Genomic DNA, 25,288 nt, shown 5'->3' with positions numbered 1-25,288 from the left:
AAATTGATTCAAAAAATTTTTTTGACTTTTTTTTGGTCAAAATTTCGAGATTTTTTTTTTAACATAATACTAATTTAAACTACTTATTTGTTTCTATATTGTCTGTAAATTGCATTGAAATCCATCCAACGGTTCAAGAAATATTGATTTTTGAAAAAAACACGGTCCCGATTTTCAACATGGCGTAGATGACTCAATTTTAAAAATTTTTCAAAATCCTTTTAGGCTCGAATGTATCTTACCTAGAACTAATATTTCCCAAAGTTTCAAAGAAATCGAAAGACCATTTGCAAATCTCACATTTTCTGACGGAGTCTTACCCAGGTAGAACGGGTTTCTATACCTGCCACTAGTTTAAATCGTATCCGGGAGAGCTTTGTTTTTTTTTTTAATTATTATTAATCTTACAATCTTTACATTTGCCTCTATTTGTTTTTTTTTTTTGGTTGAATGAAAATCGGGTTTTGCGTTTTCAAGTGTTACTAAAAATTTAAGAGCCTAAAAAACCCCCCAGAAGCTCTTTGAGAAACATCTTCTTTAGCAATGCATTGATTTTTTTTTTGTTTCAAATGATTCTGTTGCGAGTTATGATGTAAACCACAACCAACTTTTTTTTTCACTGTCACGCGCTCAATTTTCAATATTTTTCAATGTTGCGTGTTCGTAAAAAATGTTAACAAACGGACGTTTTGATATCTCTTACAAAAACCGGTAGAAGAACACATGGATATCAGATCAGCTGAGTTTGCGTTGTCTAAAAACAGTACCATAATATACTTTATGCGTTTTTGGTTGCCAAATTTTCCATTTTGTCATTTCTGACTATAAATCGGCGCAATTGCAAAAGCGCACAAAATTCATACTAACTCGCCAAAAAATAAATTTATTTGTTAACAAAAAGTTCAGTCATGAGCTTACAGATCATTTGTTGTCATGATGGATAATTTTTGCCGGTTCAAATTTCTGCAGCACAAACTGGAGCCTTGCTCTGTCAATTTTTGAGTGATAGATAATCTTTTGATGTTAACGAACGCCTACTTGCAAAATTACGTTTAGCTATTACAAATTGTTGTGTTATCGTAAACGACTAGTTTCTGTGCCATAAAATTTATTTTAAAAATTTGCTTTTTTTCACCGAATTAACCTTACCGCCCTCCTAAAACCAGGACACCAACCATTTTACACTCATTGAAAATAAATGAAATAGTTTTAGAAAATTTGTTTACCTTATTATTTGTACGAAAATTAACAATTTATATTTGGTTATTTAGAATTTTGTTCATTTATGCTATGTGAAATGGTTGGAAATTATTATTAGCTTTAACTATACGAGGTGTGTCTATTAACGAGACTGACGCTTTATAGATATTTACTTAGTATCACCTTCAATATACGAGTACAACGCCCCTTTACTATTTCAAAGATCCATGCGAATTGACGCAAGATCCGACGAATAACTTGGCCAGAAACCCCTTGACAGAAACCTTTGATGGGTAACCACGCGCATTGCCTTGCTCTATATGTAGTTGCAACATTTAACCGGCTAAATAACAAAAAAGTTAAGGTCAGCACTATGCGTATGTATCAACATATGTATGTTTGTATGTATGTGGCTCGCGGTCGGTAATGCTTGGTACATATGTACTTTTTCTATGGTATCGCCAGTTTCGGTATTTAATATCCCCATTTCGCACACGCATTTGGTTTTTTTGTTGATTTGACACGTTTTTGGCAAATCTTCAATACGCGTGTACGAGGTGTGTTCAAAAAGTATCGCTAGTTTGGTGTTTTTTCAAAAATTATTTATTTATTTTTTCATATAAAATCTATTTGTCCCCTTCAAAGTAGTCCCCATGAGATATTGTGCACTTGTGCCAACGTTTTTTCCAATCTTCGAAGCACTTCAAAAAATCATTTATTTATCTTGTTCAGCTCCTCCTTCGATGCCGTCTTTATCTCGTCAATCGTAGCGTAGCGTCGTCCTTTCATGGGCCTTTTCAGTTTCGGTAACAAGAAAAAGTCACAGGCGGCCAAATCTGGGGAATACGGTGACTGTGGCATCATCAGTGTGTTGTTTTTGGCAAAAAAGGCGCGCTCAAGCAACGATGTGTGAGCAGGGACGTTATCGTGATGCAAGAGCCAATTTTCGTTCTTCCACAAATCCGGGCATTTCTGGCAGATTGCTTCGCGCAAATTGCACATAACTTGCAGGTAATATTCCTTATTGACCGTTTTAGCCTGTGGCAAGAACTCATGATGCACAACGCCCCTGCAATCGAAGTAAGTGGTAAGCAAAACTTTTACATTCGACCGAACTTGGTGCGCTTTTTTCGGTCTTGGTTCGTGCGGCAGCTTTCATTGAGATGATTGAGCTTTGGTTTCCGCGTCATAACCATAAACCCACGATTCGTCACCAGTTATGACCCTCTGGAGCGAATTTCGGTCGTCGCGGACAGAATCCAACATCTTATTAGCAATGTTCATGCGATGCTGCTTTTGGTCGAAATTGAGCAGTTTTGGTACGAATTTTGCGGCGACCCGTCTCATGCCCAAATCATTGAAAAAAATCGAATGGCATGAGCCAATCGATATGTCTCGGTCCTCAGCAACTTCTCTAACGGTGATTCGACGGTCGGCCATTTTCTTCACTTCATCAATTTTTTCGTCTGTTGTTGAAGTACTCGGGCGTCCGGCACGCTTTTCGACTGTTACATCTTGTCGGCCTTCTGGGAACATTTTGTACCACCGATAAACGCTGCTCTGGTCCAAAGTAGCTTCTCCGTATGACACAGTCAACATTCGGAATGCATCCGCGCACTTAATTTCGTTTTTCGCACAAAATTTGATACAAGTTCTTTGATCCATCTTTTTGAATGGGTAAAAATCGAAGACGAGCCGAAACACGTGCAAGCAAAGCAGGTGTCAACAATCAACTGAACATTAAAAATGGCCCAACTAATCGGCATGAGTGAGAGACATGAGTACCAACATATCGCCACAAAAAAATCGAAATTGGAATATACGTATCCTGCGAAAATTCAAAACTCGCGATACTTTTTGAACACACCTCGTATACTTATATACATATTTATAGACACATATATGTCATCTTATCGTAAAAAATGTATTGAGTAACATAAATAGTTTCTTTTGAAAAATACTGCCATAAATCTCAATTAAAATGAGTATTTGTTAAAAAGTGGTTTCTTTGTACGCATTTTGTTTAGCAAAAATTTCAGTCCAGAACCAACGCAATTTTACTACAAATACTGAGCATATGTATGTATGTATGTAGATACATAGCCAACTTAAAGAGTCATCATTTATGTGCGCGAGTATCCAACTATGAATGTACAGGCATATGTATGTATGTGTGCATATGTAGTGTAAACAAATGACCATGAGAATTATCTATTCCGCAAAAATATCTCAAGTTATTTATACATACGTACATACATACACATATACATATTTCATTGGCAAATAAACAAAACGTTTTAGCCAGGCGGTGAGTTAAGCGGAAGTTCAATAGATGCAATGTGGCTGACACAAAATTATACAGGCATAAATAATCGCACAGACATACATACCTACATATGTATGTATGTGGTATGTATGTCTATGATTGAATATCCGTTATAAATGTTAGTTATTGAAGATTGCAATTATTCTAAATTGTATATTCTATCTTCAGATACATACATATGTACGTATGTAAACATATGAATGATTTTCTCAGGAATTTCGTAATTAATTACAGTCATATTGACTTTTTTCTAAGACTTAAAATTTAATAGTTCCTAAGAAATTCTTAACGCTAAGTATGTGTACGTTTATATGCAAGTATGTAAAGGCAGTATAAATTATACTTACGAATATATACAAGTTAGGTCTTTTTAAATTAAGATCTTAAAAAAAAACAACTAACGCGAACTTTCCTCTAGAAAGATCGCGGACACTGCTTGAAATAAAAAATGCCTTACGTTTATTTGACGAAGTTTATTCTTAAGAGTTCAAAAACAGAGTGACTTAATTTTAACAATAATGTAAACTTATCAACTACCTGAGCTGTCTATGTGGATTTCCATGGAATTTTGCGAAAGCATTGCAGTTAATGCTTTCGCATTGTAAGTCAGACGCTGCAGTTTTATGGGCGGAAATGCGTTTTCAATTTCATTTTACTTTTGTCTGGGAATATGGGCAGCGGATGTCGTCAACACACTTGTCAACGATATTCGCTGACAACATAGTTTTTTTGACCGCGCGTGTAACCTAAATATTGGGAATTCATATGTGCCAAGATATAACATATTTTGTGTTAACTCTTCCCCCTTTAAAAACGATTGTCCCCAATCGTTAGAAGTAGGGTAGGTCATCAATTTTTTGTGGCTTTGGCTCATATGATTTCGTTCTAGCAACCGAAGATTGTATAAATTTCATGTTAGGATCTATGGTATGGAGAATTACCTTTTCTTTATTTCTTGTAAAAAGCTTTATCAGGATAAGACATATAGTTAAAAGGATGAATAATGCATAAGTTGTATATTTGGTGATTGCAGAGTCTGACCTAAGCTCATGGATACGCTTGGTATTATTAATATGCAAGTGGTTTAACATTTCCAAGGATAATAGGTTTATGAATTCATCTTCAACCGGCGTTTGCTGAATTGTGGGTGGTGAAGCTTCCAAAAGTGGAGCTTCCCAGTTTCTATAAAATTTGTCATTTATTTGCAACGTAACATTGTGGAATTTGATTAAAAATGTCCCATTAACTGTTTTATTATTTATTGTCCCGATAAAATCATTGAGGAGGATTACACCTGGAGAAATATTTTCTATTTTAGGTATATGGTAACCGTAAGAAATTGGACAAGATGAATTCATTCCGTTTAATAGCGGTGGGATACAAGTATCGTTGGATATGTTTACCAATTCGTCATTTTTACAAATCTTAAGATTTTTCGTTGTAGTACACTCATTTTTTATGCCAAATATTTTATTATTTTTCTTTAATATTTCATTAAACTTAGTACTTATAATTCTATTATTTTTCTTTATAGGCTTAATTATAATATTATAAAATTCTTCTCTACTAGTGAGCGGGATAATAATAACATATAAAAGTTTTTTCTGATTGTACAGAACCTTAATGCTTACAAATTCAAGAGCTTCTTCTATTGATGTAAATACAATATTGTCATTTGTTATTTTTTCTAATGCCACTTTTATTTCTTTTTTATCTAACAAAAATGAATTTATAATATTTTGTTTTGCCCATTGTATAGCATATTTAATGTTAGTTATTTCTTCTTTTGTAAACCTGAGCTTGATTTGCATAGTGAGTGCAGCCTCGTTTACGTAATCATTATTGTTCTTCATAACCTTGGATATTTGATTTGTTATTTGGGTAAGGTTTTCTAGCCTTTCTGTAAAAATGTCGTTTATAATGACTTGTTGATTATTGTTTTGGATAGTTTGATCTAATGCGCATTTCACCATTTCAAAGTCGTCGTGATCTGGAGATCCGGCGATGTATTTCCAGGCAGTGCCTATTATATTAATGGCTCTTTTTTTCCTGGATGATTCCACAGGTTCGATGGTTTCTAGGATATTGTGAATTTGGGATATTTCATGCATTAGGAGTGGGAAGAAGGGATTGGATTTTGGGATAGTTTGTCTGATTTGGTTCTGTGCATCGTCAACAATGGATCTGTACTTGTCTATTTCTATGATGTGGATTAGTTTAAATGTGCCGTCCTGTATTCTCGCTGGTCCATTAAAAATAGTCACGAGGTGTGACATCGTATAGTTCAAAATTTGCATCTCGGTTGCAGCAGAGAAGCAAATTGTCAAAAAGGTGCTGTAATAAGATAAAATATTGTTTCAATTTTTTATGTTACTTTTGTGGACTGTTTTTCCAGACTCTGTAGTTATTGTGGTGGATCTATTTTCTTTGACTATTTCTTTTCTAAATTTAGGTGATAGTTTGGTCCCTAAGCGTTTATTAATTCTCACATATACGATTTCTCCCGGATCGAACTGTTTGATGGGCTCTCGGTTTTTGTTATGAATCCTTAGATCAGTTGCTTGTTTATCTTTTAGTCTTTGAATGTTGTCCTGCTTTGCTTTTTCGTACGTTTCAGGGTCAGTACTTATTCTCCGTCCGAAAAAAACTTCAAGTGGTCTTTGGCCCGTTGTGCTGTGTATTGAATAGTTGTATTCATAAACTGCTCTATCTAACAATTCTATAAAAGTAGTGTAAGTGCGTTCGGTTTTAAGACAACGCATAATCTCCGTTAAGGTGGAATGGAAGCGTTCAACTTGTCCATTGACCGTGCTCGTATAAGGAGGAGCTTTGTAGATTTGTATTCCTAATTGGTCCTGTAACATAAAGGTTATTGAAGCTGAATTAAATGATTTTTCGTTATCGAAAACGATACATTTCGGAACGCCGAATAGGAAAATAAGTTCTCGGAGGGGTTCTTTCACGTCCTCGACGGCTCTTGACTTAATGACCTTGACCTGCGTATATTTTGAAAATTTGTCTAAGGCTGTAAGAACGAGTTGGTTCTCGGTTGTGTAAACGTCCACATGAAGAATTTCCCCAGAGTACGTCGGTATCGGTGTTTCTTTGAGAACAGGTTTCGATGGATGCCTATCATATTTATTCTCCTTACATACTACACATTGTTTGACAATTCTATTAATCTTGTTATTCATACTAGGGAAGTAAAATTTTTCGAGAATTTGTATTTTATTTTCTTTGGCATTTCTATGTGCTCTTTTATGTGTACCTATAATTATCTCATCCTGTTGGCGTTCATCCTTCACATCCTCCACTTGAAGGCTTGTGAATCTTACTCGAATTTTAGCAAAATGGAGAGGATAAATTTCTTGAATTTTTCCCATTAACGATTCTGGTGCTTTAATAGCGTTTATAACGGATGGATTGAGGTATTTTTTCAGAATAGAAATTAGCTGTTCGGGAGTATAATCTGTCAAAACTATTGTATGTCTGTGAATAGTAGGGAAAACTATTTCAAATTTATACGCAGTAGTTAAATCCTGATCAAAAATAATTTGATTCTTGAATGCATTTACAGGTGTTTCGACACTGCAGATAAGGTTTTGTCCTGAACTGCTGTCACTTTTAGTCATTTCTGACATAGTATGGACTCCCGATTCTAATGGAATTCTTGACAGGGCGTCGGCCACAACATTACTTTTTCCTGGCTTGTAGTGAAGCTCATAGTTATACTCCTCGAGTATAGCCTTCCAGCGCTTCATTTTGCTGTTATTGTTCTTATGGCTGAGCGCATAAGTAAGCGGTTGATGGTCTGTGTAGATCTTTACTTTGGCGGAACCATACAAGTAATTTCGAAGAGAGTTTAGGGCCCAGATGATGGCGAGCATCTCCTTCTCATTTGCCGCGTAATGTTCTTCCGCTTTACTCAATGTCCGAGAAATAAAAGTTATGGGCTTATCCTTTTGGGAAAGGACAGCTCCAAGCGCGAAATCCGATGCGTCTGTCGTGAGTTCGAATTCTTTGTCGTAGTCAGGGTATGATAATAAAATGTCTTTTGAGACTAGGGAGTTTTTTATTTTGTTAAAAGCTTCGTTTGCTGCGCTATCGAGGTTTATCGCAATTTTAGAGGATTGACATTTTGACACATGGCCTTCTTCGCCTCTTAGCATTGTTGTTAAAGGTTTGGCCAATTTAGCGTAGTCTCTTATGAACCGACGATAGTAGCCGGAGAGGCCAAGGAACGATCTTAAGTTTTTCAAAGTTTTTGGTACAGGAAAATTAACTATCGCCTCGACTTTCTTTGGATTAGTTTTTATGCCGGTTTGTGATATTACAAACCCCAAAAATTCCACTTCCTGTTTGAAGAAATGGCACTTGTCGAGTTGTACCTTCATATTGGCGTTTTCCAATGTTTTGAAAATACTTTCGATGTGACGTACATGCTCTTCTTCTGACTTACTGTAAATGATGATATCGTCTATATAGACGTAACATATTTTTCCGATAAAATCATGAAGGATGTCGTCTAACGCACGCTGGAATACCGCGGGTGCGTTCTTTAAGCCAAATGGCAGACGGGTAAACTCGTATTTTCCATTGTTTATGGAAAATGCGGTTTTCTCTACGTCCGAGGATCTAAGTGGAATTTGATGGAATCCACTTTTGAGATCGAGCACTGAGAATACCTTGCTATTGCCTAGCTGAGACAGGACGTCTGCTATCTCTGGGATAGGATATCTGTCTGGTATTGTCAGTGAATTTAGCTTTCTATAGTCGATCACCATTCTATACTGCTTATTCCCCTGTGAATCTGGTTTCTTATTTACAATCCAAATTGGGGAATTATACGGCGATCGTGATGGTCGTATTATTCCATCACTTAGAAGTTTACTGACTTGTTTTTCTACCTCACTTTTAAGCGAAGCTGGATATGGGTAAAATTTACTATAAACAGGAGTGTCCGTAGTAGTTCGTATTTCTCCAGTGACTTTTGTCGTGTAGGTTAGTTTTTCGTCGGGTTCCGAAAAGAGATTCGGAAATTTCTTTACTAAAGTGTCTACAGTTTCTATTTGGAAATCAGTCAAGTGCTCGTCTTGTAGTCCGATAGAGTTTATACTTTGACTAATGTGTTGTTTGAGTTGGATTTTATTGTTGTTACGAACGACCATATAATTTTTATTCGTGTAAATGATAGCGTCTAAGGCTTTTAGACTATCGTTACCCAAAATGCCATGAAATGATTTAAGGGTAGGCATTAGGAAAAATTTAAGATTGTCGCTAAGGTTAAAAAGGTTCAAATACGTATGCGATGTGATTTTTACATCACCTGCTACCGATTTTGCAAAAAATGAAGTTTTGTTAGGGATGATTTTCTTAACTAGATTGGGTTGAATGTAGTTTTTGCTGGAACCGGTGTCGATAAGGATTCTGAGGATGTCCCCGCTCTTCGCTCTACATTCAAAGTAGGGAAGCGAAGAGCTCGTCATTCTAAAAAATGAATGTCGTTTAGCTCGGGATCAATTTCGATGTCTTCTTTAGTTTGAGAATATTCGTAATAAAAATTTCCCCTTTCCCGATCATGATATTGGTTAAACTCTTGTTCAAAATTTTGAACTTGACTTTCATAATGGTCGGGATCTGAATTATCTGCAATTTCTTCGTTTATGTGATAGGTACGTTGCGCTTTAGCAGGGCTAACGTTCTGATTTGAAGGTGGGTTCGGAGGTCTTTTGCCTAGAAATTGTTGCTGGTGTGGTCTGTTAGCATAATTTATTTGTCGTGACCGGATACTCTGGTCAATATCCATCGGCACTGGTGGTTTTGGTGCTGTTGGACGCGGTGGTGGTCGTCCTTGATTGTTGAATTTTTGATTGTTAATATCGTTGGATTTATTCTGTTGATATGGGATATAAGCTATGTTTGGATAGAATGGTTGTCCATTCTTCTGTGCGTTATATTTCTGGTTTGAAGGTGGTAAATTTCTTTTCGCTGGTTGATTATTGTAATTTTGTGCATGATTAGTACGGAATTTTTGGTTTTCTAACTTAAGGCACAAATGGAGGGCCTGAGGCAGATCCACTGGCTCTCTCATGCCTAGCAATCTTGGTAGATCACCATTTAGTCCCCTTACGAAGGTGTCTAGGGCCTTGCCTCTATAGGTTTGCGTCAATAAATTGAGCGCTTCATTGCCGGCATCTAAGCCGCCAAGCTTATTTAATATCAGAGATAAATGTGAATACACCGCCTGATAAAATTCTTGAACAGTTGAGTTGCCCTGTATGAGTCCTGTCATTTGATACTCTAACGTGGAAACATCTCGCTTGTCAGCGTAGTGTAATGTGAGACATTTAGAGATTGCAGGCCAGTCTAGTGGGGTATTATATGATTCTAAGGCAATGTCTGCATTGCCTACAATTTTATTCCTTATGACGTTTAAAATCCCATAGTATTTTGGTGTTCCCTTGAGGTTTTCATAAATTTTCAAAATTCGTTCTACACTTTTCCTCCATGAATTGAACTCACCTGGTTTGCCTGAAAAGTCCCTCAGACATTTAACAACGTCTGGGACCTTATCTAGGTCTGCTAAATTTCCTAAGTGTTCTGCATCAATGGACTGATCAACCGTACTTGCTTGAATGGCGTTTGGGTTTAATGAAGCTTGTAGCATTCCGGGCATTTGGCTATTCATAACATCTAAGATAATGTTTCGTAAGTCCGTCATGTTTATCTGTCCATTTCTATTGGCCTGATCAGAAGGAGCGGGAGGATTAGGAATGGGTGCATTTAAGGTAGCTGGTCGTATTAAATTGTTGGGATTCGACATTTTAGAAAAAATTTAAACCGAAGCACAAGTAACTGTTTTAGAGATTTTTTTCCTCTTATTTAATGGGGAAAATAAAGACGTAATACAGGATATGTTTAACTTTAAAAGGATACTTAAATAGTATTATTTTTATAATTCTTAATTACGAGTATTAGATAGCTTACTATAATAAAGACAGAGCTGCTCTCATTCTGGTATGATAGTGTTGAAGGGTCCTCTATGATGTATATGTTATTGTGTTGGGGCAGTCACAGTTTTTAGAACTTTCACAGAAAAATCCTTTTTGTTGTATCGGGGCTGCTATTGTTGTGTTGGGCCAGGCACAATTCTTCTCACTTTCACAGAATTATATTATCCTTATTTGGTAATGATTTATTCTGCTCAGTTTTTGTCCATAACTTATTTTAGGTTTTTTGTTGCAGACTTTTTTTTTTTTTTTTAATTCATAGTATTAATTCGCGGGATTTTTATATAAACCCTTAGGTCTTCTGTGGTTTTCACTTTACAAAAATATTAATTTTGGTTTCGCACTTTTCAGTTCACAGCTATTATTAGCTTTTGTTTTATTTTTACATAAATCGTTTGGTTATTTTAATGTTTTTACTTTAAAATTTTTATTTTAAATGTTGTGTTCTTAATTCACAGCTTTGAATAGCGTGTGTTTTTTTTTTTTTCGTTTTTACACATAAACCGTTTGGTTAATTTAAGTTTTTCACTAGCAAAGCGGCTGCGTTCCAAACGCGTCCTTTTTTCCGCAAGGATACTCGGGGGCCTCGTTCTTTGCTTAATCGCGATGGTTACTTATAAACCAACTTTGCTCGTTTTCACGGTTTTGCTAACTTCGAGTTAGACAAAATATTTGCTCGTTTTCACGGTTTTGCTAACTTCGAGTTAGACAAAATATTTGCTCGTTTTCACGGTTTTGCTAACTTCGAGTTAGACAAAATATTTGCTCGTTTTCACGGTTTTGCTAACTTCGAGTTAGACAAAATATTTGCTCGGGCGCCAGTTAGGTCTTTTTAAATTAAGATCTTAAAAAAAAAAACAACTAACGCGAACTTTCCTCTAGAAAGATCGCGGACACTGCTTGAAATAAAAAATGCCTTACGTTTATTTGACGAAGTTTATTCTTAAGAGTTCAAAAACAGAGTGACTTAATTTTAACAATAATGTAAACTTATCAACTACCTGAGCTGTCTATGTGGATTTCCATGGAATTTTGCGAAAGCATTGCAGTTAATGCTTTCGCATTGTAAGTCAGACGCTGCAGTTTTATGGGCGGAAATGCGTTTTCAATTTCATTTTACTTTTGTCTGGGAATATGGGCAGCGGATGTCGTCAACACACTTGTCAACGATATTCGCTGACAACATAGTTTTTTTGACCGCGCGTGTAACCTAAATATTGGGAATTCATATGTGCCAAGATATAACATATTTTGTGTTAACTTACATAAATACACAAATTTTTACATACATACATCCTTCTGTATGTAGTACATACATACACACCTACATACATATGCATGTATATACGTATGCAAATATCAACCAATTAGAAGCTTGAAAATGTAGTATTCGAGCCAGTTGCCACATGTTTGTTTGCGATATGTGCCGGCTTCTAGGAATGAGTTAAGATCACGTTTGGCCCCCAAAAGGTATACTGAAAAAAAGTCACATGCGATCTGCTGTTGTATGATTTATAAAATTAATTGATTCTTTTTTCTCTTTGCTTTCCAGTTAATTTTTGTTTTTTGCTTTAAATAGCCGCAGATTTAAATGAGAGAATAATTTTTGGAACCGGTTGCTAATTTGTATGCCATATACTTATGTATGTATATACCCTCCATTCGAAAAAAACGAACTTTTCACAAAACAAACAATAATTATTTATGGCAAATATTTCTTCAATATACTCTTCTTCTGCTTAGATATAAAATTTGAACGTTTTAACAAATTATCATACGACCTATACTTGTATACTATTGCTGCGTAAAATTTTTGCGCAAATGGCTTTAAACTGTTTTATGGTCGAACTTTAGCTCCTGGGCGATGCTACGACTACTAACATGCCGGTCAACTTCGATTATTTTTGTGATTTTATTGACATTTTTGACATTATCGACTTTTTCTTTAACATCAAAAATGCCTGAACGGAATCGACGCAACCAACACTACACGTAATTTGTTGGTACAGAATCGGCACCACCAACACCATTCACAATTTCAGCGGCCTAACTTACGATGAAGCGACGCTTAGAGTACTTGAGAGAAAGATTCTGCGTAAGATTTTTGGACCTTTATCAAAGAAAAACTTTAAAATGTAGCTTTCTCTTCGTTGACTTTGATTGTCAACACACTGTAACTCACAACAGAAAACAGTAAAAAAATATTTTTAGTGTGAAATGCCACCTTGGCAGCGAGCATAAACTGTAATCTACCGAGAAAACAACGGATTTTTTTTTCACCAACCTAAGTATATATATGTAATTGGCTCTTAGACCCTTTTTGGGTGCTTGGCCGAGCTCCCCCTCGTATTTGTGGTGTGCGTCTTGATGTTGTTCCACAAATGGAGGGAGCTACAGTTTCAAGCCGACTCCAAATGGCAGATATTTTTTTATGAGGAGAAATGCACTTATGGCAGAAATACACTCGGAGGTGTGCCGTTGCCTTCCGGGGGGTGATCTATACATACTATATATATATATATATGTATATCATTTTTGAGAATGTTTGGAATGGCTGGACGATTGCCTTTCATTGTCAAATGCAGTTTCGGGAATAGGTAACAGCGTTCTAAAGGAGGTACGAGGACATACACAAAAGAGCATATCTGAACTGCTTTGATTGGGAAAAAAGCTGGCACAAGTGCATTATATCTGAGGGGACTACTTTGAAGAGGATAAAATGGAAATAGATGTATAAATAAATATTTTTTATGAAAATTCACCTTCTTTTTTGAACACACCTCGTAAATGTGTCGAACGGTGCAATTAAATATTTTTCCCTTTTATCAGAAATTGACGCATCTCTTGGCTGATTGCCATAGTTTTCACATTAATTTAATTTTTTTTTTAATAAAATGATGATGTTTTCTGGGGACTGGTTTAGTCTGCGACTTAAGTTCACTTTTTTTAAATAGCATTTCGAGTTTTTGTTTTAATAGAGGGTGTATGCACACTTATACCACTTGATAGTATGTATACAGTGGTCGTTATTATCTAAAATTTTATTTTAAATGTTTGATATGTGTGTATTAATAGCAGAAACGAAAATAGAAACTTTTATTTTTAAATTAATCGAAATATCAAAATTTTCTTGCATACATATACATAAATATATTTGCATACAATAATTATTAATATATATGTTTTTTTTTGTGAATCATATTAAAATCTGCATTTGATTTTTATAACAACAGAAATATAAAAGAAATAAAATCTAATTTTAATTTGTGTTAAAAACTAAAAACAATTATCATACATTTTTCACATATTTCTTCAATGTCAACAGAATTAATTGCGACTAAGTAGGGAGTTCTGAAAAGTATTACTTTTCTTATCTATAAAGATGTTTCCAGGGACGTAGAGAGCATATCTGGGCCCTTTCCAATTATGTCTAATTCATATAATTTGACTTACTCTCGAGTCCAGGCCCCTCTGAGAACTCCGAGCCCGGGGTAAAAAGTACCCCCCCCCCTCCCCCCTCTCGTCGGGCCTGGATGTTTCAGAGGATACCACAGATATTCATTTCGTGGCGCTAATATTATAATAATCCTTCCTTTACGTTGTTATATCACAAAAATGCAGAATATTTTGCGTAAAAAATTAAGAATCCGCCCATTTCCGACTCTCTTCTAAAGAAGCAGCCCAATTTTGTTTTAAAATATTTACAGCATGTGAGATTAACCAAAATCCGTTTGGTGTTGTAATGTGGTTTCAAAATATCTTGCAGATTATCTAACATCTCCAACCGCCAATGAATCATCCGCGTCTCCCATGACAATCATTTCAATCGCCCGCAAGTCTTTTCGCTTGGAGAAGCCTTAGTTAGGTATACTATATGAACTTTCGTTAGGACAAAATTATAAAAGGTTCATAAAGTCTTCGTGAACCTTTTAGACTTGAGAACAAAGTGGCATTCGGTTGGTATTTTGTTACACGTGAGGCAAAGATCATCCTACATCTACTGCTTACAACCTTCTAAATGCCAGCTGGGAAGTTTCCGTAGGTTTGTATGGCAAATACTTCCAGACAATAGTTTATTAAAATGAAAATACCAATATTTACTACTTAACAGTACGCCCTCCACTCAATTCGTTATTTGGGGAATGTTTCATGTACCATCTCTAAATTAGTCCCAAGCGGATTTAGGTTGAATGTAAATGGGTTGTCATGGCAAATGCTTCGACTTTTTGAATTTTACTAATATATATTTTTTTTTCGCAAATTTATCGTTTTTTCTCAAACTCTTTTTCTCTATGAAAATAATTTGATAATGTTTGTATGAAATACCAGTAGGCCGTTTTGCTAAATTATACTATAGACAGTTATCTTGTTTGAATGATGTTACAGAAGTAATTATCACAAAAAACCCCCTATTCCACAGCAGGGTTTGCTAGTACTGTTTCAATCTGCGTGGTGTACTAATTAGCAGTCGTATAAACAATAAAAAAATATTAAATTAAATATTGACAAATACGAGTAAATATAGAATACTAGTTATGTGATATACTAAAGTCATAAGACTTATTAGTTCCATTGTTCTCGGTCTTTTCCTCTAGTATCAGTATATTAGTAGAGTGAGTATCATATATCCACACATACCACATACATATATGCTCGCATATGCGCTAGACAATTCGCTTACTTTTGCTAATTGGAGCTAATCAATAAAACAGGTATCCGCACAATACTCATCAATAAAGTCGCTGGCGCATTCTTCGCACGAAAGTTGTTAAATCTATTATTTTATTTATATACTATACTCGTGCGTATCTATGTATTTGGCCACGAACAACAAGGCATGTGAATTATATAAAAGAAAAGATCATTAACATCACGTGCAGTTAATCCAAACGGACTCGGCGTGCACATTAGTGGTGTATTTGTACTAGAAATCAGTATTTAAAAGGTGTAAAATGTTTGTACTTTTATTTCCCAATAAACTGTGACTTTTTGCGAGACATGATTTGTATTTATAATTATAACACTTCTGAAAATTTGCGCAATAAGATTGGTGGTTATAGGGGCTAACGGCCCTTGAAATAATAGTGACTGAAATATATGAAAACGTTTCTGGGTTAAACTTTCAGTAATTTTAATGCCTTTCCAGCTAATCTGTCAATATTTTTTATAGTTTTAGAATTCGCAACCGGGGGTTAAATCATCCATCATAGACTCTGTCTTTCATCTTCATAATTCTTTTAATTTTTCAGCCATAAAAGTTCGTGAGACTGCCATTAAATCTTAAATACTTTTCAAAGATTTTAAATAACGTTCTAAGTAATCCTCTGATGAGTTTCTACTTTAATTTTTGTTTCTTCAATAAAAATATATTTGGGATATTTTTTTATTTTTAATATTTACTGTAAGTAGAAGATAAAAAACCAAATACTTTGCCCTCCTGAATAATGTTCAAGTTGAATTACTTATTGCACCAAAATATAAAAATGTCATCAAACTGCAAACTCTAAAATTTTTCTTTTATTTCATTTCCATATGCAGATATGCTATCATGTCGTCAAGTACTCAATTTACTCACCATGCTTGGCTTCATGTTGAACTATGCACTTCGAGTGAATCTGACTATTGCTATTGTTGCAATGGTGCATCGAGATGCTCATTCACCGCCACGTAACAGCAGTGCAGCAAATGCCATACAAAAATATGATAATGGCACAGTAATCTCTACAACGACATCAACAACCACGCAGCTGCCACCGGTTGACGACAATAATGATTATTTTCCTTGGAACTCTTATCAAACGAACTTTGTACTGGGTTCCTTTTTCTGGGGCTATATACTAACAGAGCTGCCAGGTGGCCGACTTGCTGAATTGATTGGTGGACGACGCGTCTTTGGTCATTCCATGCTCTGGGCTAGTGTGCTCACATTAGTTACACCATTAGCAGCACACATCAACTATATAATGCTAATAATTGTACGCGTCTTATTGGGCTTCATGTTGGGCGCATCATGGCCAGCTATACATCCCGTGGCCGCTGTATGGATTCCACCAATGGAACGTTCCAAATTTATGTCGAATATGATGGGTATGCTCATATTTAATGAACACTTATTGTAACAATGGATTATTTGCCTTTTCTATATTATTCACAGCATCCTCCTTGGGCGCAGCCATTACGATGCCTGTTTGCGGTTTCTTCATTTCCATTTGGGGTTGGCCCAGCGTTTTCTACTTAACTGGTAAGTATGAATGCTTTTAATGCATGCGTACTTTGTGCGAATGACAAGTTTAACATAATTCAAGTTTGATTGAATTATGTATATCGAACTATTTTATAATCTTTGTGACACTCACTCATGTCATTTTCAAATTGAGTGGCCGGGAAACGGATGGCATTGCAATAGTTGCCAATTATTTTTAAAATTACAATAGAGACGTTTAGATCAAGCTCGATAATATCGTAATTAGTTTTTGGAAAACTTTGTATTGCATTAACACAGAAATGTCGATTTAAGGCGATAATGAGCTACGTCTGGATTACCGTTAGGGTTTATGTATAGGGTTTTTCAGTAAGAGCGCTTCAACTTTTGAACTTTTTTGAATAAAACACAAACAAACGATTATTTTCATAAAAAATTTGCACGATTTGCAATCGTTGCTCAAGTGTGTAGCGTTCCATGATGAAATGTATACTAATAAAGTTTACAAATGACAAGCGAAAAATAAAAAATATTGCGTCGTTCGCCCTCTCTATCGGAAAAAAGTTGAAGCGCACCTATTAAAAAACCCTATATTTGTACATTAAACTTATGCTATTAATGGACAAGAAAGAAATGTAGCCATATACATATGAAAATCTGTGTTAAAAAAAGAATCGATAATAATTTAATTAGCCGGCAGCTCTTTTTTAATCAATTTTTTTTTTACTTTTTAGGCGGTGTTGGCCTTTTGTGGTCGATTTGTTGGTTCACCTTTGTTTACGAGACTCCAGCCACTCATCCACGCATTACTTCGGAGGAACGTCGTGAAATTGAAGATGCTATTGGCACCTCGACATCAAAGACACGACCCAGTTATGTGCCATGGCGTGATTTGTTCTCTTCAGGACCTGTTTGGGCAATTATAATTACGCATGGTTTATCTGTATTTGGTTTCTTTACTGTAATAAATCAACTGCCGACTTTTATGGATCAGATATTGCTTTTCAATATTAAGCAGGTATGTAAATACCTAAGTTTATTCAATATACCACATTTTCTTGCTTAAAAATGTACTCAAAAAATGCACCGATTACATTGTGTATGGAATTCATTATTACTCATTTATTATTGCTATTTGACTTTCAGAATGGTCTCTTCTCATCGTTACCTTATTTGGGCAAATACATTATGGCCTTAAGCTCTTCCTGCTTCGCTGATTACCTGCGCCAGAGGGGTACACTCTCGACGACGGCTACAAGGAAGGTTTTCACGGGTTTTGGTAAGTGTCTCAAGCATTGCAAATTAGCTACACAAAAAAAAAAAAATACCAGTCTAACGGTTAGACGCGATAGAAGTGAAACCTTCCGTAAAACAAACTGAGAGAGAATGAGACGAAAGCAGCATTAGGAGCGGGATAATTATAGGTTCATTATAATATTGCTATAAAGTTCATATTTTATTTTCTTCATTTTATTATTATTCATCCTCAATGCTTTCAATTTCAACAAATGATACGAGTGGCTTATGATAGCTAAAATATGATACAAATGCTTTGGTTTCGATGTTGTCAACATATCTTTGAAATACCGCGTCAATGGTTGTTTTTGATCGTGTTGTCGATTCAGTGCGATTGTTACACATTTTTAAATTGAATGTTGTATTGAGAAAGTCAATTGAAGGAACCGCTGTGTCCAATGCAAAATTTACGTTAAAATCGCCACTTAAAATCATTGGAACTTTATTGTAATCTTTTCTAAGTATCCGCGATACTTCTGGTGTATACTTTATTAAATTTTCGTGAATGAATTCCGTGATGCTATTTATTGATTTTTTTTTTCTGTCGATATTCACGACACTTTTCTGCATTATTTTTCGGCATAATTGCGGTAAATATTTAAAAATGAAAATATTTACGAATATAAAAATACACACGCGATTGCTATTATGAGCGTCCCCAGCAAAACCTGCGTGACCGAAACTCTAACACAATTACATTTTTTTGAATGTTACAAACACATATGCACGCAGGTTTTGCTGGGGCGTGACCGAAACTCTAACACAATTACACATATGCACTCGTATTTGTTTGAAAATCGACTTTTGTTTTTGGTTCTCCGTCACCTTTGGAAAATGTGTAAACAGTAAGCAAACTTTATTCATATATTTTTCCTCATTTTTGCATCAGTAAAATTAAACAAACGCCGTAGCCGAATGGGTTGGTGCGTGACTACTATTCACAATTCACAGAGAGAACGTCAGTTCGAATCTCGGTGAAAACACCAAAATTAAGGAAAACTATTTTTCTAATAGCGCTCACCCCTCAGCAGCAATGGCAAAACACCGAGTGTATTTCTGCCATGAAAAAAAGCTCCTCATAAACATATCATAAAATAAAATAAAATAACTGTATAAAAAATATTTTTTTCTTGTGATTCGAACCAAGGATTTTGGATCGGAAGCTCACATTGCTAGCCGCTCGGCTATCGCGCCATGCTGTCGGCGCTGGCCTAAAAGTTATTTAGTTCGTCGCTACGTTTATATCAACATATAATATAACGCTTCGTAGCCAAGAGTGTCGCTTTTTTCGTTTCACTTTTTCTCAAATCACTCCCAACGATTCTGAATAAGGTTAAAATTTCTGAAAAGAAACTCTGATTAAAATGAAATACATTTTTTTACAGCACTTTTATCGCCTGGCACATTGATGATTGCCCAAATATTTTTGGGACGTGATGCGGCATGGTCAGTGACAATATTTACCTTGGCATTATTCACACATGGTGCAGTAACAGCTGGCTATCTTGGCAACGGCCTAGACATTGCGCCAAATTTCAGTGGCACAATTTTTGGACTTGCTAACACCCTGTCATCGTTCGGTGGATATGTGTCGACTTGGATGGTTGGTACGCTGACCTACGAGAACGTAAGTAGCAGAGAGTTATGGAATAATTTTCTATAGTTTATATGTACTTATACAATATATAATATAATATATCAAATAATTTTTCATGATTTTCCTTAGGAATCCTACCATCAATGGCAAATTGTGTTCGGTATTCTAGCGGGCACATACATTTCCAGCGCTATCGTCTATATCATTATGGGTTCCGGTGAACTTCAGCCGTGGAACAATCCACCAGAAAGGAAACGCAGATCGGTTGCAAATGCAGAAGAGGGCGAGCCATTGAAAAATGAGAAACTACATGTGTTGGAGAAAGCGGAGAAAGCGTTAATATGAGACATTCTCTTAAAGTTTAGCAGAATTTAATGTAAATGTAAATATTCAGCATGTATTTCAGGAAGCAGACAAAACGAAGTTTAAAGTATTAGAAACATTTTTTCATAATACTTAACACCTTGTAGACACAGTAAAAGGTGAAGTTGGTAGAAAAAATAGTTGTAATGAAAAAAGCAATTAAGGCCACTTCAGTCACTTATTTAGATATGTGCGCCCACCTATACGAGAAATGCCATAACTAGTGATTGAAATTAATTTAAGTATGTACGCCAACAAAATTTTATAGTAGATATAATAATTGTAGAAGTAATAAGTGGATATAAGATAGGAATATTGAATGTTTGGAAAAATACTCACACATTTGTGTGTGGAGATAAATGTTGCTCCATTCCAGTCTTGTCATGACGGAAGATAACGAAAACACAAGCTAATACTGAAAAGACTTAAAATATTTGCCTTTACATAAAATTATTTAATAAATAATTGGTAAATTAGGCTGGGTTTTGTGTAAATCATATATGTATGTATGTAATTAGCTATGTCGAAAAATCAACTAACAGTTTCAATGCATACATACATACGTACATGCATGTGACCACGAATGAGATGCCAAAAAATATTAAAATAACTAGCGCGTTTAGATTAAAATATAGTCGAGTAATAAGTTTTTAAAATTTTAAGCAATCTCGCATTACATTGCAAATATTGTTTTATGATTTTTCCAAACATTTTATTTATTAGAACTTAATAGTTTAATACAATATAAAAATATGTACAATAAAGACATTAATTAAGTTCGGATTATGAATACACATAAGTTAAAAGAAAAAAATGTAAGCCCGTAATAAAAAAATAAAAAAATATTATATGCATGTCATTAGGGTTATTTATGACGACCGTTTAGAAAGAGTATACATTTCTTGTGCCCCCGACAGTCGGTTCAACGTTAACGGAACGACATGGATTTACTATATATCCGGCCAAGGACTGTCGGTCCAGCAGTACCCCCCGAACATGTTTGGGGAAGGTTTTTGCTGCTACTACAACAACGTAATACTTTTGTATAATTATAGGATTTCAGCAAAATAATTGTTCAGACATTTGTACATACATACATACATATAATATATGATTACAATGAAGGTCTGAAGTATGTCTGGATCAGGCCTACACGATGTTCATAAATATTTATTTCATATTAAATAATAATTTGCAAAAACATGTGTATAAGCTTTATGAATTATGTTACAGTTCATTTTCTATAATTAGCGCTGCAAACTGCAAACTGCAAACTGTTTATTGTTTAATGCAATTTAATACAAATAAAGTTAGTACTAAACTCATATCCACATTGTTTTTCCGTTGCACAGTTTTTTGTCCAAGGTTTAATAAAACTTCCTTTTCTCAAAAACCTGACGTACTAGAGACTTCAACCTATATGTACTCATATTAAGGGGACAGATACATGTACAATTTCGAAAAAAAGCTCTTTTTAAATACTTTGTGTAACGATGTCAAGTAGTCGCTCAGCTATTATAGTTCTGCATCAGCTAGGAGCACGCAACTGCGAGATAGCACGGATGCTTGGAATTGCACGTTCATTACTTTCTCGTGCAATCAAACGATTTAAGGAGCTTGGTAATGAAGGTGACCGTCCTGGAAGAAGAAGAAAACGAACTGTTAACCCTTCCAACAACCGAAAAATCATCAAAAAAAAAAAATTCAACGAAAATCTATGGTCTCGATGAGGAAAATTGCTCGTGAGACAGACATCAATCGTGAATCAGTTCGCCTTATAGCAAAAAAAGAACTTGGACTTAAGCCTTACAAACTACAAAAATGCCAGATGCTCACGGATGAAAACAAAAAAGTAAGACTCGAAAGATGTCGCTCGCTTCAACGTCGTCCAAAAATGGCCACCCTACTCACCGGATCTGAATCCGCTAGATTTACAGCGTATGGTCGATTTTGGAAGCAAGGGCCTGTGCAAAACGCCACAAAACTTTGCAGTCCCTGAAGCAATCGTTGCGTCGAGAGTGCGATCGCATAACGGTAGACGAACTACAGCCTATAGCCCAACATTTTTTGAAACGTTTGACCTTGTGTATTTGTGCTAAAGGTGGCCACTTCGAAACTGGCTACTATCAATAATAAATTTTTTGACGTGATAACGTCTTATAATTCGATTTAACAGGCTGCACGCACGAAAAAATGTGTCGTTACCTTGCTCATTAGTGTTACCTTGCTCATTAGTCGTGACCTTGCTCATTGCCGTTACCTTGCTCATTTGTCGTTACCTTGCTCATTGCCGTTACCTTGAATGAACTGCAAGCGAAAGCGCGGAACGAACGACAAAGCAAACGAACGGCAACGTTCGACATCTTGCTCTTTCCTACTTAAGTGAGCGTATATATGTATGTGTATGCGCATATGTGCATATATAAATTCACGTATTTGTATTTGCATATGCCTTCTTATTGATTATTATTAATTTGATTTACTTGAAGAATTTAAAATAAAACCAAGTTTGTTAATAATACCTGTTGTTTTAATGTTATTATTATTTTTTGACGTGATAACGTCTTATAATTCTATGTAGCCGGCTGCACGCACCAAAAAATGCGTCGTTATCTTGCTCATGCGTCGATACCTTGCTTGAACAGCATGTTATGTTATGTTGTGTTATTTTATGTTATGTTATGTTATGTTATGTTATGTTATGTTATGTTAAAGTATATTAAGTTATGTTAATGTTAACTCATTCTCTATATCCATACAAAATATCTATCAAACAAATAAAATTAAAATTTTATTTGAAAAATGCAACCATTCAATCAGTATTTTCTTATGACGTTATCACGTTAAACTATCGTCAGTAAACCGACTTTACAGACATTTTCATTAAAAAATGTTGTATACACTTATTTTTTGTCACCCTGTATTCTTTGCATACGAGCGCTGGGAGAGGTAGAGTTACTTGCTTGACTTCAGTCGCGTTTTTCTCAAAACTATATTTTTCGAATGGGCGTACACGATAACTCGAAAAGTTATTGACCGATCTCCCTGAAATTTTGCACACATATTTTTTATGATATTACTTTCTATGTGTTTCAAGTTTTCGAAAATTTTTTGAAAAAATAAAAATAATTTTTTCGAAGTAAAAATAGTAGGAAAATTCGCCCCAAAACTCATTTTTTTAAGCATTTTATTCAGCGATTTTTTTTCCATTTATTTTTAATTCATATAGAAATTATGACATTAATAAACAAAAAAAAATTGTGGTTTTTTGTATTCATGTCACTCACACCGATGCTACAATGCCCGCCGATTGAGAAGCCCCGCTGCGCCCTTCCTGGAAGAATTGAGTGTACATCCGCCATTTTTAATGATTAAAATAAAAGAAAAATTATATTATTTTAATGTATAAATAAACTGTATGCTAATTTTGAAAAAAATATATTGACTTCTTCATTTTAAAGAATTTTAATGAAAATCAGGAAAAGTATGGCCTTTTACAGGTATCTGTCCCCTTAAAGCTTGAATCCGACACTACAATAACCATATATGGGAGTTCGAAAAAAAAAACAACTTGGAATAAAATTGAGATCGCAGTTGAGGTCCTGTGTCCAGAGCAGCTTTATTGTAAAGTACTCTGGTAGTTCTGTCAAAACGTCGATACATTATTTTACTGCCTTCGAGTTAATATTAGGTGATTGTAATGATTTCAGGGCCGATTGGCTATCTGAATATATATCATATTTATTTCTCTTGTGGTGAGAACACTTTTTTCTTTAAGACCAACAGGACCCTTAATGCCAGAATTTCAGCTTGAAATACGCTACAATGATCCAGTAGCCGGAAGGAAATGTTGATACGATTTTCCTCAGAGAGAAAGCCTCCGCCCACGCGTTCACTGAGCTTGGACACATCACACACACAAGATACTGACTCCACATGTTTGGTCCATTACCCCATTGTCTAAATCTTCTGTCGTTGGGAAAAAGATTTTCTTAACCTAAATGCCGATTTCGCCGCCAGTTGTTTGCTGTATACCTCAATAGATAATGAATACAGCATGACAATAATCGCTGGCGTGAGCGTAGCAGAGACTAGCACCTCTTTGAATACTTTTTAAACGTTTTACCATGGTTTTTTTTCGCAAGTGTTGGCCACCAAACCAAGACACCGTATGTTCTGATTGGTCTTACCACTGCTGTATATAGCCAGTGTACTATTTTTTTTTTCATTGTGTTGTAGAGGGTATCTGGGAATTTTTCTTATTATATAATATTTCTTATTAGTATTACAAGATCATCTGCGTAGGCCACCACATATATACTTCTGCCCTCTAGATCTATTAACAATCGATTCATTTCCAGGATTCACAACAGAGGAGAAAGTACACCACCCTCCTGACGGATCTGTGTATTGTCGATAGATCCAAGGTCGAAATTACGAACATGTCTAGTGGCAACTGTTCGATAAATTTCACAAGTCATTGGGCGCAAACTTGCAAGCAAAAATGTGAATTAAAACCAAAATAGACACATTATTTTAATTTAGAGTTTTTAATTAAAGGTTTTCAGAAGAACTTAAAATAATCATGGTTCATGCTTTATCCATGGTTCAGACGTCAACGAAGTAACATGAGCAACTGTTACGTAAATTTTTCTTATATCACCAACACAACCAGCTGAGAGCGGATTAACGGTCTAATATTGCCTACACCTTCTGAATTCTCTCCAACCTGATATATTGCGTTATTTATTTATTGCAAACCTCTAGGAGCATCCTAACGGAAATAAAAAGAAATAAAAGTCGCTTATTCCGGACATATAACAAAAGGTGACAAATACGATATTTTAAAACTGCTGATACAAGGAAAAATTGAAGGACAAAGAGTAATTGGTGAGAAGAAAATGACGTGGCTAGATAACATCAAGGAGTGGACAGGAATTCACAGAGGGAACGTAGGTTCGAATCTCGGTGAAACACCAAAATTAAGAAAAACGTGTTTCTAATAGCGAGCGTTTGCCCCTCGGCAGGCAATGGCCAACCTCCGATTGTATTTCTGCCATGAAAAATCTCCTCATAAAAATATCTGTCGTTCGGAGTCGTCTTGAAACTGAAGGTCCCTCCATCTGTGGAATAACATCAAGACGCACGCCATAAATAGAAGGAGGAGCTCGGCCAAACACCCAAAAAAGAGTGTACGCGCCAGTTATATACATATATAAATAAATACACGCCTCAAAAATTTCTTTTGTGAAAACTGCTAGAATGTCACTCATTAATCCAGTTCGTAATAATAG

The 25,288-nt window shown here is 35.4% G+C and overlaps 1 protein-coding gene across 1 annotated transcript in view; it reads left to right on the top strand.

The window, feature by feature from the left end:
- Positions 1-21,321, top strand: part of LOC129243839 (putative inorganic phosphate cotransporter) — a 73,694-nt gene extending 52,373 nt beyond the window's left edge. The window contains exons 3-8 of the mRNA XM_054881185.1: positions 16,075-16,623; positions 16,691-16,777; positions 17,473-17,756; positions 17,885-18,017; positions 19,420-19,661; positions 19,761-21,321. Of these exons, the coding sequence (XP_054737160.1) occupies positions 16,075-16,623; positions 16,691-16,777; positions 17,473-17,756; positions 17,885-18,017; positions 19,420-19,661; positions 19,761-19,976 (1,511 nt within the window). The 3' untranslated portion in view covers positions 19,977-21,321. The remainder of the gene's footprint in view (positions 1-16,074; positions 16,624-16,690; positions 16,778-17,472; positions 17,757-17,884; positions 18,018-19,419; positions 19,662-19,760) is intronic.
- Positions 21,322-25,288: the final 3,967 nt, after the last annotated feature.

The sequence above is a fragment of the Anastrepha obliqua genome, chromosome 4 (assembly GCF_027943255.1).
Source record: "Anastrepha obliqua isolate idAnaObli1 chromosome 4, idAnaObli1_1.0, whole genome shotgun sequence".
Taxonomy (NCBI): domain Eukaryota; kingdom Metazoa; phylum Arthropoda; class Insecta; order Diptera; family Tephritidae; genus Anastrepha; species Anastrepha obliqua.
The sequence above is the reverse complement of the archived record's forward strand: the minus strand, read 5'-3'. Positions and strand labels throughout refer to the sequence as shown.